Below are 13,165 nucleotides of genomic sequence, written 5' to 3'. Positions count from 1 at the left end.
GGCTTGAAGTGCTGTGTGGCTGGGCACACAACGTTGTACAGACAACGTGGGTATGTTGCAGACGAGTGGTAAACAGTTCTTGTGATTGCTCCAACCCTTCAAATGTGCTTAGCTGTTTAATCAATCGCAGAACAGTTTGTCCCAATATATTATTTCAGAGCGATGGAGAATGTTCCTTATGTAACTGCTGCGTGTTCGAGGCCTGTCCAAATTGGCTAAGAGTGAGAGTAAGAGGAGGGGGCAGAAAGCAGGGAGGGATGTCCGAGGATTTGTGCTTTTAGGGGATGCTCTCCTTGGCCATCTGGTATGATTGGACAAGTAGAGGCATAAAGATGGACTTTCAGAAAAGAGTTGAGAGTCAGACATTCTCCCTTCCTCCTGCATCATTATTAGTTGTTGTTGATGTTGCTGTTATTAATGTGATTATTTTTACGGGAACGGGCATTTCTGTGGGCGAAGTCGAGCCCCCGGCTCACGTTTCTCCCGTTGTCTCGGGCTGCGCGTGCCGGGGTGCTGAAGGGACAGCTCCGCGGGGGGCGCCCGGCCTCCGCGGCCGCCGGCGGCGGTGCCGGTGCCGGTAGCGGAGCTGGTAGCGGTGCCCGCGGCGGTGCCGGTAGCGGAGCTGGTAGCGGTGCCCGTGGCGGTGCCCGAGGCCGCGGGCAGCCCCCGGCGCCGCCACCTCCGTGTCAGCGCTGGCCCCCGCGCGGTGGCTGCCGCCCCCTTCCCCCACCCCCCGCCGTGCTCCGCGGTCTCGCGGCCGCCCCGGCCGCCCGCGCACGGGGGAGGGTCGCGCACAGCGGGGCCGGGCCCCCCCCCGCCCCCGGGCACCAGCTGCCGCGGCCGGCGCGCACGGCGGGGGCGGGGGGGCAGCGGGGCCCCCGCCCGGCCCCGGCGCTGCCGCTGCTGCCGCCTCCCCCCGCGGCGGCTCCGGGGGGCCCCTCCCGCCGGCTGCGCCCCCCGCCCGGGCAGCGCCGCAGCCTCCTGCGGGGGGAGCGGGGTGCGGAGTGGGAGAAACTCCATCCGCGCGGCGGCGGGGGGCGATTCAGGTGCCCCCTTTTTCCTTCTTCCTTTATTTTATTTTATTTTATTTTATTTTATTTTATTTTATTTTATTTTATTTTATTTTATTTTATTTTATTTTATTTTATTTTATTTTATTTTATTTTATTTTTCCCCTCCCCACGCTCCTCGTGGCAGCCCCTTTCTCCGGGGGGTGCCCGGGAAGGCCCCTGGGCGCAGGGGCCGCGTGTGCAGGCGGGTGCTCCCCCCCCCGCGCCCCGTCCCGCCTCCCTCCCGTCCCCCGGCTCATTCTTTAGCCCGGGAGCGTGTGCACTGCGGTCCTGGCTCTGGGAATTGCTGCTGCTCTTCCCATTCGTCAAGGGCTTTCCAATCACCTGCCACTGCCACCCTCTCTGCTCCTCTCTTTGTACTTTATTTTCACGTGCTCTTTACTAACACGGCTATTTTTAAAATTTCGCTTGGATTTATTTCTTTCTCTTTCCTTTTTTCCTTTTTCTCTTTTTCTTGCAGGGGGCGGATGGGGGGAGGGAGGTTAACGCTTGCATCTCCCTAAGGGAAAGATCCCCAGCAGCCAACCCCGCTCCGGCACTGCTGCATCCATCCATCCATTCATTTTTATGGTCACTAGCAGCCTATCCCGGTAGTGGAAGGTGCGGAGAAGAGGGAGGTAGCAAAGAACGAGCGAGCGGGCGGGCGGGAGACACCCGGACAGCGAGGATGGCCGAGAGAAAGAGGAACTGGAATAAGGAAGATGATCTGCCTGTGTATCTGGCCAGGCCGGGCACCACAGCCCAGACGCCGCGGCAGAAATACGGGGGGATGTTCGCCTCTGTGGAGGGAGCCTACGAGAACAAAACCATCGACTTCGACGCCTACAGCGTGGGCAAGAAGGGGTCCCGGACGCCGCGGAGCGGCAGCCGCCACGACATGCTGGACGGCGGCGACAACTACAGCGAGACCGCGAGCGACATCAGCGAGGTCTCCGGCTCCGTCATCAGCTCCCCGGGCGACCGCGAGGACAAGACCCCGGGCGTGGAGATCCGCTACCCCACGGGCAAGGAGCTGCTGCAGGGCCACGACAACGGGCAGGTACGAGGGGACGTGGCGGGGGGACAAGCGCCGCTGCGGGGCCGGGGCCGGTTCCGCGGGGCAGTTTGGGCAGAGCAGGCGCCGTGTCCCAGCGTCCGTGTCCTCTCCCGGCACTTGCCGGGGCCGGCGGCGGAACAAAGCGCAGCGCCCCCGGCGCGGTCCCGCTCCCCCTGCAGCCTCCCTGTGTCCCCGCGCCCGCTCAGACCCTCGCCCAGGGCCTGCCCAGCCCTCCCTGCAGCCTGGGACGCCCCGGGGAGGGAAGCGGGGCCGTGGGGTTGGCTCAGCCCAGGTCCGCAAGGAGGAGGCAGACCAGGGCGCTGGAGCTCAGGGAAAAGGATTTTCGCTTGTAAATAAATGTGGTTGTGGTGTCCCTGCTCGGTACAGTGCCTGGCTCCGCCTGGATACATCCTTCTTTTAGCTCCCAGCCTCCAGACTCTGTGGCCTGCCCGTGCTCTGCCCTTTTGACAAGATAGACAGGGACTTTTTACTCTTTTTATCCCCACCCCTCAGTGACTACATGCACGCGGGCTGGCCATTCCCCTGGGGCTAGGCAGGGAGCAGATGGGGAGAGCCTGGAGCCTGGGCCACATGTGCCCCCTGCGCCGCCTCCGCTCGCCTGCAGCGACCTCGGGGTCACCTATAGCTGCTGCCACCTGCACTGCAGTTGTCTCTTTCCCGGCATCCTTCCCACCAGCTAATGCCGGGTGGTGGTGGTGAGGACAGGGCCCACCATGAATATCCCCTCCCTTTGCCTTGGGACACTCTGGGTGTCCTCCTTGCTCTCTGGAGGCAGCCTGGGGCCCAGGCAAGAGGGCAGGTGCCATGTGCTGCATCCCCAGGTCTCATCGAGGTCCAAAGTTATCTGGCTCTACGTTGGACTGGGGGGGACGCAGTGGGTGTAAGGGTGGCATGTAAAGCGGGGAGTGTAAAGCAGGTGACATGTGATGTGGCCTGGGCAGGTGCACTGTGAGCCTCACGCTTGCTCCCGGCAGGCTCAGGCTTTCCCGTGCATCCTCATGTGTCTGGGATGAGGCCAGGGTGGGAAATGTCCTGCACGTGTCTGTGCGGGGCTGTGTGTGGGGCCGGCTGCCTTCTGCCGGGCGGGTACTGCAACTTGGGGGCCAGTGCGCGGTGATTTTACCCTTCCTGCAGTGTGGGGCAGTGCCAGGGGGCAGAGCAGACACTGCCACGGGTGGGGGCCGAGCAGGGCTGTGCTGTTGGGGGGCCCGTGCTGGGGGGCAGTGCATTTGCCAAGTGCTGAGCACCAGGACCCCCCCAACATCAGGGGGGCCCCTTCCCTCCCCCGAGGGGGCCGCTCGGGCCCCGCAGCGCTCGAGAGGGCGGCGGCGGCGCGGGGGAGGGGGCAGGGGCCGGATTGATGGGCTGCGCGGGGGGGCTCGGGGACGGGAGGGAAGGAAGCGCTTCCTGGGTTGAGCCGAGCGAATCCCGCTCCGACCTGCAGCCGGGAGGGCGCTGCTGCCGCCTGCACGAGCAGCTCCCGCCGACCCCCTCCCCGCCCCCCCGGGAGCCGCGTCCCTGTTTTATTGCAGCCGGGAAAAAGGTGCTGGGCTCGCCTGGCTCCCCTCCTCCGGGCGAGGAAACTTGCGCTCCGTCGCCCTCGGCCACCCCCGCCCGCCCCACCCCGCCACCCGCCCAGGCTCCGAATTATTATTATATTTTTCCCTATTATTGCCATTTTTTTTTTGTGCGGTCCCCGGGGGGTGCTGCGTGCGGCCGGCGCTAGCGAGGCCGACATGTCGTACCAGGGCAAGAAGAGCATCCCGCACATCACGGTAAGCGGGCTCGGGCGGCTACGCCGACTCCTTTGTTAGCGGCGCGGGCGCGCAGGGCCCCGCGCAGGCTCCGCGGATGGCGGCGGGGGGACCGCAGGGCCAGGGCGGGCTGCGCGATCGCGAGGCTCCCCGGGGCTGGGCGGATGCGGGCTGCGCGTGGTGCCCTCTCCTCCTGCTCGGCGCTGGGAGGAGGAAAGCGCAGCTTTCCTTCATCCTATTTTATTTTATTTTATTTTATTTTATTTTATTTTATTTTATTTTATTTTATTTTATTTTATTTCATTTCATTTCATTTCATTTCATTTTATTCCATTATTACGTTGTATCGTTTCGTTTTCCCTCCTTCGCCGCCCCGGGCGGCAGCGAGGCTCAGCGCGGCCGCTTGCAGCCCCGCTCGGGACCGGGGCCGCGTCCCTCGGCCGCCGGGCGCGGCAGAACAAAAGAGGGAGGGGACGAAGCGCAGCCCGACGAGCCCCCCCCCCCTCCCCGCGCCGCAGCCCGGGCAGGGGCAGCGCCGAGGGGCGAGGGGCGGCGGGGAGGGCTGGGCTGGCGGGGAGGGAAGGGATGCGGGAAGGGGAACGGGTGGGAAAAATCGTGGAAAAATCACAGAGCGCCATGATGCCGGCACCAGCACCTCTGTGAGCTGTTAATACATCAGCATGCTGGGGGATCAGAAGTCAAAGAGTTAATCGTGCCCATCCTCTTCCTATCGGTGCCTATCTTCCAGTAGATGCTTTCATCCCCAAGCCAGACTACAATAGGTTGTACTTGCAGTGCCAGAAAGAAGGCATCTGCCTCCTTTATTTCATGTATTTCCTTTCCTTTAGACACACTGTGACTGACAGAGGCTGGGGATAAAGCCCTGGCAGAGCTGGTGGGGAGAGGAAGGGAATTTCACAGGAAATCTTGCCCGGTTGTCCCCACCGGGTCTTGCCCAGTGCCACCCTGGTGCTGGCCCCGTGGTGCTTCTGGTGGGATTGGCAGGAGTGCGGTCGGGATCGGCAGGAGCCCGGGCGCTGTTGTGGTGGCGCGAGGGGCAGAGATGAAAGGGGAAGCGGGGTGAACGCGAAAGAGGCTTTGACGCTCTGAGCTTTTCCTGGAAAGAAAGCGCTGGCCCCGCTCAGGCTGCTGGAAGCGGCGGAGCTGCGGTGCCCGGGAGTGGCTTAGCACGAGGGTGCAGCCGCCTCGGCAAACCCGCCGCAGGGACACGTCCCAAGGATGCTCTGAATCCTGGGGGAAGGTGAAAGCAGTTATTTCACCCAGTGTTAGGGATGCTTGTAAACTCCTAGGGACCTTCTCATTATTAAAAACAAACAAAAAAAAAGAATGCTTTAGCCAGACTATTTGGACAGCAGCCTCCTGCTGAAGGAAGATTTTACGATATGAGCCTGGTGCGTGCACGCAGTTTTGCACAGCAACAGGTTGCACTGCCTGGTGGCCCAGGCCCGAGCCTGGATGTCGCCTGGGCTCTTTGGGTGACCGCCCTTTCCACCGTGGCCTCATCAGCTCGTGTCACTTGCGGTAACGCAGGTTCCTCGCTTTGCTCGCCAGCCTCTTCCCTGTCCTGAGGAGGGCACTGACTGCACCCTGCACGGCGTAAAATATTCCCATCCATAGCTAACTGTTTGCTGCCCAATTTGGAGTAAAAGAAGAAACTAAAAGAGTCTAACTAAAGTATTTTCCATGGAATCAACAGTTCATTTTAGTTTTTTCCTTTCTCACCAGTTTCCCTTTCCGTGCGGCTCATAAAAAGGACCCCTGCCTGTTCTTTTTGAAACGGGATGTGTTGCAGCATCTAAAGATGAATATTCATTAATGCTAGCATAGAGTTTTATGACCAAATCAAAGGCATAAATTAACATTAGTGCAGCTAGTAGCTACCAGACATGAATTGCCTTTTTCATTTAAATTTTTTACACTTTTGTCCCTTCTTCCCCCTTAGCAAAAGCAAACCAGAAACTGTGTTATAGCTTGTACACATTTCCCATGCTAGAACAGGCCACAGAATCTGTCTGTATATCCTGAGAGCCCTGTTCCAGTGTGGCAAAATAGATATTTTATCCTGCCACTAAGGAAACACATGGCAGCTTCAAGACTGGTGGGCTTTTAGTAAATAGCTTTACATAGCTCTGTAAAGTTATGTAACTATAACAGCAAGGACCAAATCATATAAAAATACCATTTGATTCTGTGCCGAATGTTCCCCCAACTCCTACTTTTTGGATCTATAGCAGTTCCAGGGCTCATTGAAATATTTATATAATGCATAAAATACATGCATAAAAAAGGAGATTTCTGATTGAAATAGTATGAAACTCATTTCTGATGCTGTCCTGCAGTATTTGGCTGTGGATTTTCATCTACTAAACTTGCATTCCTCACATAGGGACCAGGAAGCCTCCTGAGCGTATGAGGAAAGGAGCATCTGATGCTAGGCTGGCTTTGGCTGGCAACGGGGTCCTCAGCAGAACAGGAATCCTTTCCAAAGGACACCCATGCCATAGCCAGTCCCTCTGGATCAGGTCTGCAGCATCAGGAACTTGGGGAAGGAAGAAGTAGGGGAAAGTTTCAGCTCTGACCTTGCCTCTCCTCCTGACCCCTTTGGGCCATCAGCAATCAGGCTCTCCTGCCTGACTGGTATCCGCTTCACACCTTCCTGCCTGAAGCGTCTCGATTCCCTTCTCCCATTCCTCCTAGAAGTGTCTAGGACAACCAAGACACAGTGTTCCAGACAGGACCCTCTTTGCACAGACCAACTTCCTGCTCTCATATGCTGAATCTCCCTGTGCTTTTCATTTCAGCCCCTGAAAAATCACACCTTGGAATTCGTCCTGTTTGTGACTCTCCTTCCCCTTCAGCCGCTCTCTCTGTCCACCCAGCATCCTGAGCTGGTGTTCGCGAAGCCCCCAGACTCCTCTGGCATGAGGTGCTATTCAGGTGTGAGTCAGACAGCAAAAAATCAGGCCCCTTTCACTGTAACTACTTTGGGAAAAGCCTCAGTCTTTGAAGAAAACTTGTGCATAACGTAAACTAATGACACAGTGAAGCAATAACTTTAAGCATGTCCAGTTACATTCTGCACTGTGCTGGAGTCCTTAGTGGGGATCTCACCTTCCTGGTTCAGGAGTGATGGGGAGGGGATAGTATGCAGGGAGAAAGGAAGACCAACTGCATCTGCAGAAGCATATTTCTCAGTATGTGGAAAACAGCCAACCATCACAACCACTTATGAGGGCTTTTTCTGTAGAAAGTTGCAACCCTCTGTGCATCCAGGCTGCAGCTATGATTTCATGAACACTGTATTCTCCAGGAGGCACTCCCATTGCTTTTAATTTTGCTATTACACCTTCCCTCTATATTATAGGGAATCAATGCTGGGGATGACACTGAACTATTTGTTGCATATTATTTTGCCTTTTGTGTTTTGGTAGTTTTTCAGGCATTTAAGATAAGGGCTCAGGCCAGATGAACTCAGAATAATATTATATACAAAGCACACATAAAGAAAGGATGTGGATCGCAAAATGTACTTCACAGGACTTAGTTCCAACAGTGATTGCAACCATTAAAATATAGTCAGAGTGAGCTGATGAAGAGGAGGTGTGAAGACTACTGTGCTGTGCAAAGGGAAAATAGCCAAATGCAAATCCCAGGAGGGATAAGGAAGAGGAGGGAATGGTATTTCTGGGAACGGTCCAAGAATTGGCACTTGAATGGGGGAAGGAGGTGCTGGGTCCTGAGCTGGCAGGCTGTAAGGCATGGAGAGACAGAGAGCCCAAAGATGGCATGTAACAGAGGAAGGGTCTCACTATTGAGCTCAGAAAGCAAAGAGAAGAATTGGAACTCTTGAGGAAAAGAAGCAGATGCAGAAAAATGTAGAGAGGGTGGAGAAATTTAGAGGAGTGGGCACAGTGAATAATTTTAGTTGTAGCTTTTGAATTGATTGATATGAAGAGAGCTGAGAAGTAAGCAGGCTTCAGCTGAACACAGCAGAATACCCTGTGAGGAGGGGAAAAAAGCACTGGTCTGGATTTTTCCTATGTGATAAACATTGGTCTCAAGCTGATATAGACAGGACAAGACAGGGAGTTTTCTGTTTGGTCAGAGTGAAGTGCTGGGGTAATGTAAGGTGTTCTGATGTGAAACACCAGCAATGTGTGAGCAGCCATTTTTTTCCAGCTAATTCCTTTTGGACACCAAGGGTGACATTTCCTAGAAAACTGAAGCATAGTGAATACCTATCAGGAAAGAGGATTTAAGTCCTGGTTAGAGCACGGATCTATTTCATATCTCCCATCACCATGCTATTTTGTTTGTTCTGTTTTAAAACACCTAGGCTTAGATAATTGTAGATAATTTTTAGCTCTTGAATATGTATTTGATACACAGATTTCCTTTATATCCATCAGGAGCTGTTTAAAAGACTTGGTCCTCTGTTTACCTCTCTGCTCTGAGCATTTGTGAATTCCCATGGTGTACTGTACCAAATTTGAACTTGGCAGCTCTGGAGATGCTTTAATCGGTTAGGTAGAAGTCTTTCACCTAATTAATAGCAGGAGTTGCTTAAATATATTATCCCATACTGTTCTTACTCTACTGAATCCCCTAGCGTATTCAGTCAGCTCTTCAAAACCAAGTATATCTAGAAAAAATGTATCATCAGAACTTAGTAACTCAGACTGACACCTGAGATAAGGTGTTTTTCACTCTGGTATCTCAAGGAGTTGCCACCTCTATCTCCTACTTCTCATCTCTGTAAAAGCATTGCTGAGAAAATGGAGATGGTCCCAACAAGAGCTATCAAAATGTGTATGGTGTGCAAGGAGAGAGTGAGGGAAAGGGGCTTGTTCAGTGGTCTCTTGAAAAGGACTCAAAGAGATGAGGGAATCAAGCTCGTCATGGCATGTGGTGACACATGGCACAGTGGTTATAAACTGCAGGATATAGCTTCTTTAGGAAGGTCAACACAGACCCGTCAGCACAGGGCTGGAATAAGCGTCCAGGAAAGATGTGAAATCTCCCATCTTAGAGGTTTTGAGGATTCAGCTAGTACTGACAATGATACACACCAAACAGCAGGTTGGACTTCAGCCACCATTTTCATAATTCTTTGATAAGACTTCTTTCCTTTTTCTACAGGAGAGTGTGCTCTTGCTTCTCTTCCATGAGAAGTCTGATGTCTTAAATTACATTCACAGGAGGCCTTTTCAGTGACATTTCGATAGGAATTGAAACCTTTGGCAGAGGGACAGAAAGAAGAGTTCAGGGCAGTGGTTGCTTGAGCTGCCTAAGCAAGTTTGTCAGTCAGTACCCTTAGCTGTCCACACCAGCGTTTTCAGCATCACGAGTACTACCAGTGGAACTGAACTGGATTTTGCTAAAGGCCATGTGGGTTTGGAAAGGGAAAAGTTGATATTTGGGAAGACAACTGATGCAGTGAGGGAGTAGGTTGCTCAGGAGGTCTGAATATCCCTCTCCTAAGTGCTGAGAGTGACACCTGAGAATGCAACACCTTCTTGACAAGAGTGAAGGGCCAGTTTTCTGATATGCCTTTCTTTTTTTCTTTTCTTTTTTTCTTCTTCTTTCATAAACAAGTTCATACAAGGAATGAAAAGAAGAAGCTTCATTTTCCTTTGGCAGAGGGAAGTAAGGGTGTCCCTTGGGTTGTGAAGCACCCAGACATTGTAAAAATTAATTTGGGTTAAATTCCTTGCTACTTTGTAGATTTGAGAGAAATGGAACTGAGATGAGCAGGAAAATTTGTGGTTTCTAATCATGATGCATGTAAAGATGGTGGCATTGTCCCTTGTGACAGGGATACTTCAGATTTACTTCGCTTTGTCACTTTATGCCCTTGTCACAAGATAAGGATGGGTTCAGAAGAGGTTTACAGGTCTCAGTTCTTATGTTTGTAATGAGTAAAAAAGTTTTCACCAAATTTCAGTAAAATCTATATTCTATGTAAAATCTTTTCCTTAGTGTAATAAATACAAATAACCTTAGAGATTAACCTTGGACCACCCTGTGTGGCTTGCTAGAGGAGTACACAGTGTTCAGAGCAAGGACCCTACAGAAGTTCGTGGAGCAGCAAGCTGCTATGACTTAAGAGAAAAAGTTGATCTGTGAAGCAACATGGCAATAAAAAGTGTCTAAGTAGTTGGTCATGAATTAGCATTTCTAACATCTTAGAGACATTTTAAAGTACTCTGTTTCTCTTTCGTCCAGATCCTCTGCCAGGAAACGAGTTCCTATTCATGCTGTGAGCCAAATACTGACCATGTGTAAAGCCACTGACTGGTGCATCCTGGCCATCTGATTCAGTTTCTGAGTAGAGCTTCAATAAAACTAGTCTTCGATTCAGTGGGTCATGCAATGAGATTTGCTAAATTGTTCTATTTTCCCATCCAAGTTTAACTTTTCCTGTGAATGTCTTGCTAAGATTTTGAAATCAGCTTTAAGTGAGATAACGTGAGTGTTACCCCAGTGATCATTATCATCATACCCAATGCAGTGGGCTCAAAACTCCAGTCCATACTTTGGTGAAACTTGTCTTGATTCCAGCAGAGTGTCCTGCTCTTCTAAGAGGAAAGCAAAGATGATATTTAAAGAGAAGAAAGCCCCATGGAGTTTGTAGCTGTAGAAGTAACCCTTTTAGATTGTGAGATAAAGGAGTGAAATTGCTAGCTGAATAAATACAAAGTGTGCAAAGGAGAAACAAAAGGAACATCAGATCTTTTAAATGAATAAACATAAATAAACACATTGCCTACAGACCAAGATAGAACATAACTGTAATCAGCATAATCCCTCCTAAATGAATTGCCATATATAGGAATGCCTTTGTTAGGAAAAGGTTCTTGAAAGCAAAGGTCTCCATTAGTGGGCCAGCAGAAATGCTGCCTCAAGGATATAGTGATTTACAAACAATTCTCTGAGTTGATTCAAGCATCACCGTAGCTAAAAATTGCTTCCTATGGAGAGTAACCTAGACATGAGGATTCTGGCAGAAGGATGGCACTGATTAAAAACAGATCTTCTATGTGCAGGCAGCACTTCATGAAATCCCATTTACAGCTGTCTTTGATCCTTATGAAAAGGATTTTAAGCAAACATTCCTCTTGGGAAGGATGTCTTTCTTCCTTTGCCATTAGGTTAAAAAATGATCCTTATTTGTAAGTATATTGCTAAAACCAAGGTAACATCACTGTGCACATCTGGTTCTGAATCTAGCCAGATCTGACAATTGGCAACAAAATATATGAGCAAAAAAAAAAAAATCTCTTTTAAATCTCTTGTTTAGTTGGGGAAATAACTCTGCAAGAAAGAATTTGCAGAAGCACAAAAGGATTCTGAATGTCAACCTCTACACTCTTTTAGTGGGATTTGCCTTTGAAAAACTGTTCTCTAGCAAATGTTCATACTTAGATTTTGATAATTCAGGAGAACACAAACAGCAGCCCATGGCTTTTAAACTCTCCCTCTAAAATGGGGTTGTCATGTCTGTTCTAACTCTTAGTGGCCTTTTTAAGGACTTAGCAACAAAGGATCCTACCTCCTAAATGCTATAATAGTAAAGACGAACACCTAGGCAGGCTATGTGATAGCACTGTCTAATGCCTTCTTATGCCTAGTACATTTAATTTGGCATCTTCTAAACCACACATTTATAGGTGGAGAACTGAGAACTGGAAACATGGATGGATTTGGAATTTCAGCTTGTTTCTAACTGCTATTTAGTGTAAAATCCCCTGTCATCTTCAAGGCCATTGACTACTCTGGATTTTAGAGAATACACACCTTGTTGCTCTGAGATTAATGGCATATTCTAGTAAATCCTTAGAATTATGCAAAAGATGAAATTTCTTCTGAGAGTGTCTCCTCCTTTACAGCCTGAAAAATCAATGTTGCAAAGGTTTTCTCAGCTGGCAATGGCTGCAACTGCAGTAATAATGAAAGTTCAAATCTCAGAATGAAGCAATGCTTAGACCATCTGCTGAGTACGTTATATGAATTTTGTTGTAGTTAATAACAAATTTCAAAGCAATTTTTTAGTTAATTAATATGGCTTGATTTAAATCTGGGTATGTTATAGATAAACATTGCATTAATGGAATAGCAAAAATATACTAGCATATATTAGAGATGAAGTCTGCACAGAGGCTGCTATTTTATTAAAGCATCACCTTGCAATCTGTTTGAAGATTATTGTAAAATAGACAGAGCAAATTTTCCCCTTTATTTTTCAAGCTCCATCTTGTATAGCAGGGGTGTGGTTTTCTCTGAAAAGTGCATGCAAGTGCAGTATAATGGATTTTGATACTACAGAAAAATGTCTGTTTTGCTGTAATGTGTGGTATGATATATTTTATACTCATGCAGCTGTTTAAAATTATATTTGTTCAGCAAATCATCCATGGGAAGATGTGAAGATTCCTCAAATGAAATTTGTTCTTATATGAAATCTTATATGCCTTATTTCTGCTTTTCAGTAGTTCTAGCAGTCCATTGTCAGCTGCATCAGTAAAAACATACTTGCATTTTGTCATGTGTAGTATTTTTAAATACTTCTCACTCTGAGTGGAAAAGGTGATTGTAAAAATGAATGATTTTAAATTTCTTAGTGGTTGTTGTCGCTCTAACATTTCGATCTAACATTTTGATGCTATTTTCAAGTAACCTGGAGCTGAGTTTTTTTACCAGCAAGAGGAATTTGGGTGCAGGTGTGGTTGCAGAGGGCCAGTGCCCGGGTCCAGGGCCGCAATGGGGTTCAGATCATGGTCTCATGGTCCCCTGGGACAGGTCAGCTCTGTGATCCTTCTTGCCTCCGCCGGGCTTTTTGCCATGTGAAAACGCGGACGTCGCTCGCTGAGCTGAGCCGATTTGGAAGCGCAGAGCAAAGCCGGGGATTTGCACAGGCTGTGTGAGGCAGCAGCACGCAGCCGTTGGGCCCGGCGCGCGCTGCCGGTGAACAATGGTGATGAGCAAGCTGAGCGGAGCGGGCGCCGCAGCCCCTCCTGCCGCCGCAGCGATGCTGCGCGCGTGACCCGGCCTTCTGCTGCCGTGTGGTGGGCTGAGCTGCGCGGCTTTGCCGCCTGATCAGGCGGGAGATGCCGGGCTGCGATTAGTGGAGAAGCCGTGCACAGGGCCGAGAGGCGTGTGCTTGGAAAATGGAGCTGTGGGAGGCGGTGGCCACCGCGCCGCAGCCCGGCCCTGGAAGGCAAGGGCTGTGCGTGGATGCGGCTGCCGTGCTACAGGAGGGTGGG

At 50.6% G+C, this 13,165-nt stretch overlaps 1 protein-coding gene across 3 annotated transcripts in view; it reads left to right on the top strand.

The window, feature by feature from the left end:
• Positions 1-1,325: 1,325 nt before the first annotated feature.
• Positions 1,326-13,165, top strand: part of CRMP1 (collapsin response mediator protein 1) — a 46,661-nt gene continuing 34,821 nt past the window's right edge. The window contains exons 1-2 of one of the 3 annotated variants that reach the window (XM_088540005.1): positions 1,326-1,426; positions 1,531-2,109. In XM_088540005.1, coding sequence (XP_088396131.1) covers positions 1,738-2,109 — 372 coding nt within the window. In that variant the 5' untranslated portion in view covers positions 1,326-1,426; positions 1,531-1,737. Of the gene's footprint in view, positions 2,110-3,810; positions 3,903-13,165 lie in introns of those variants that run through there. The other 2 variants (XM_010217241.2, XM_088540006.1) reach the window with 2 other exon arrangements.

This window comes from Tinamus guttatus, unplaced genomic scaffold, assembly GCF_059628265.1.
Source record: "Tinamus guttatus ecotype Peru unplaced genomic scaffold, ASM5962826v1 Tinamus_guttatus_pri_ptg000052l, whole genome shotgun sequence".
NCBI classification, from domain to species: domain Eukaryota; kingdom Metazoa; phylum Chordata; class Aves; order Tinamiformes; family Tinamidae; genus Tinamus; species Tinamus guttatus.
This window is presented reverse-complemented; position numbering and strand designations above follow the sequence as displayed.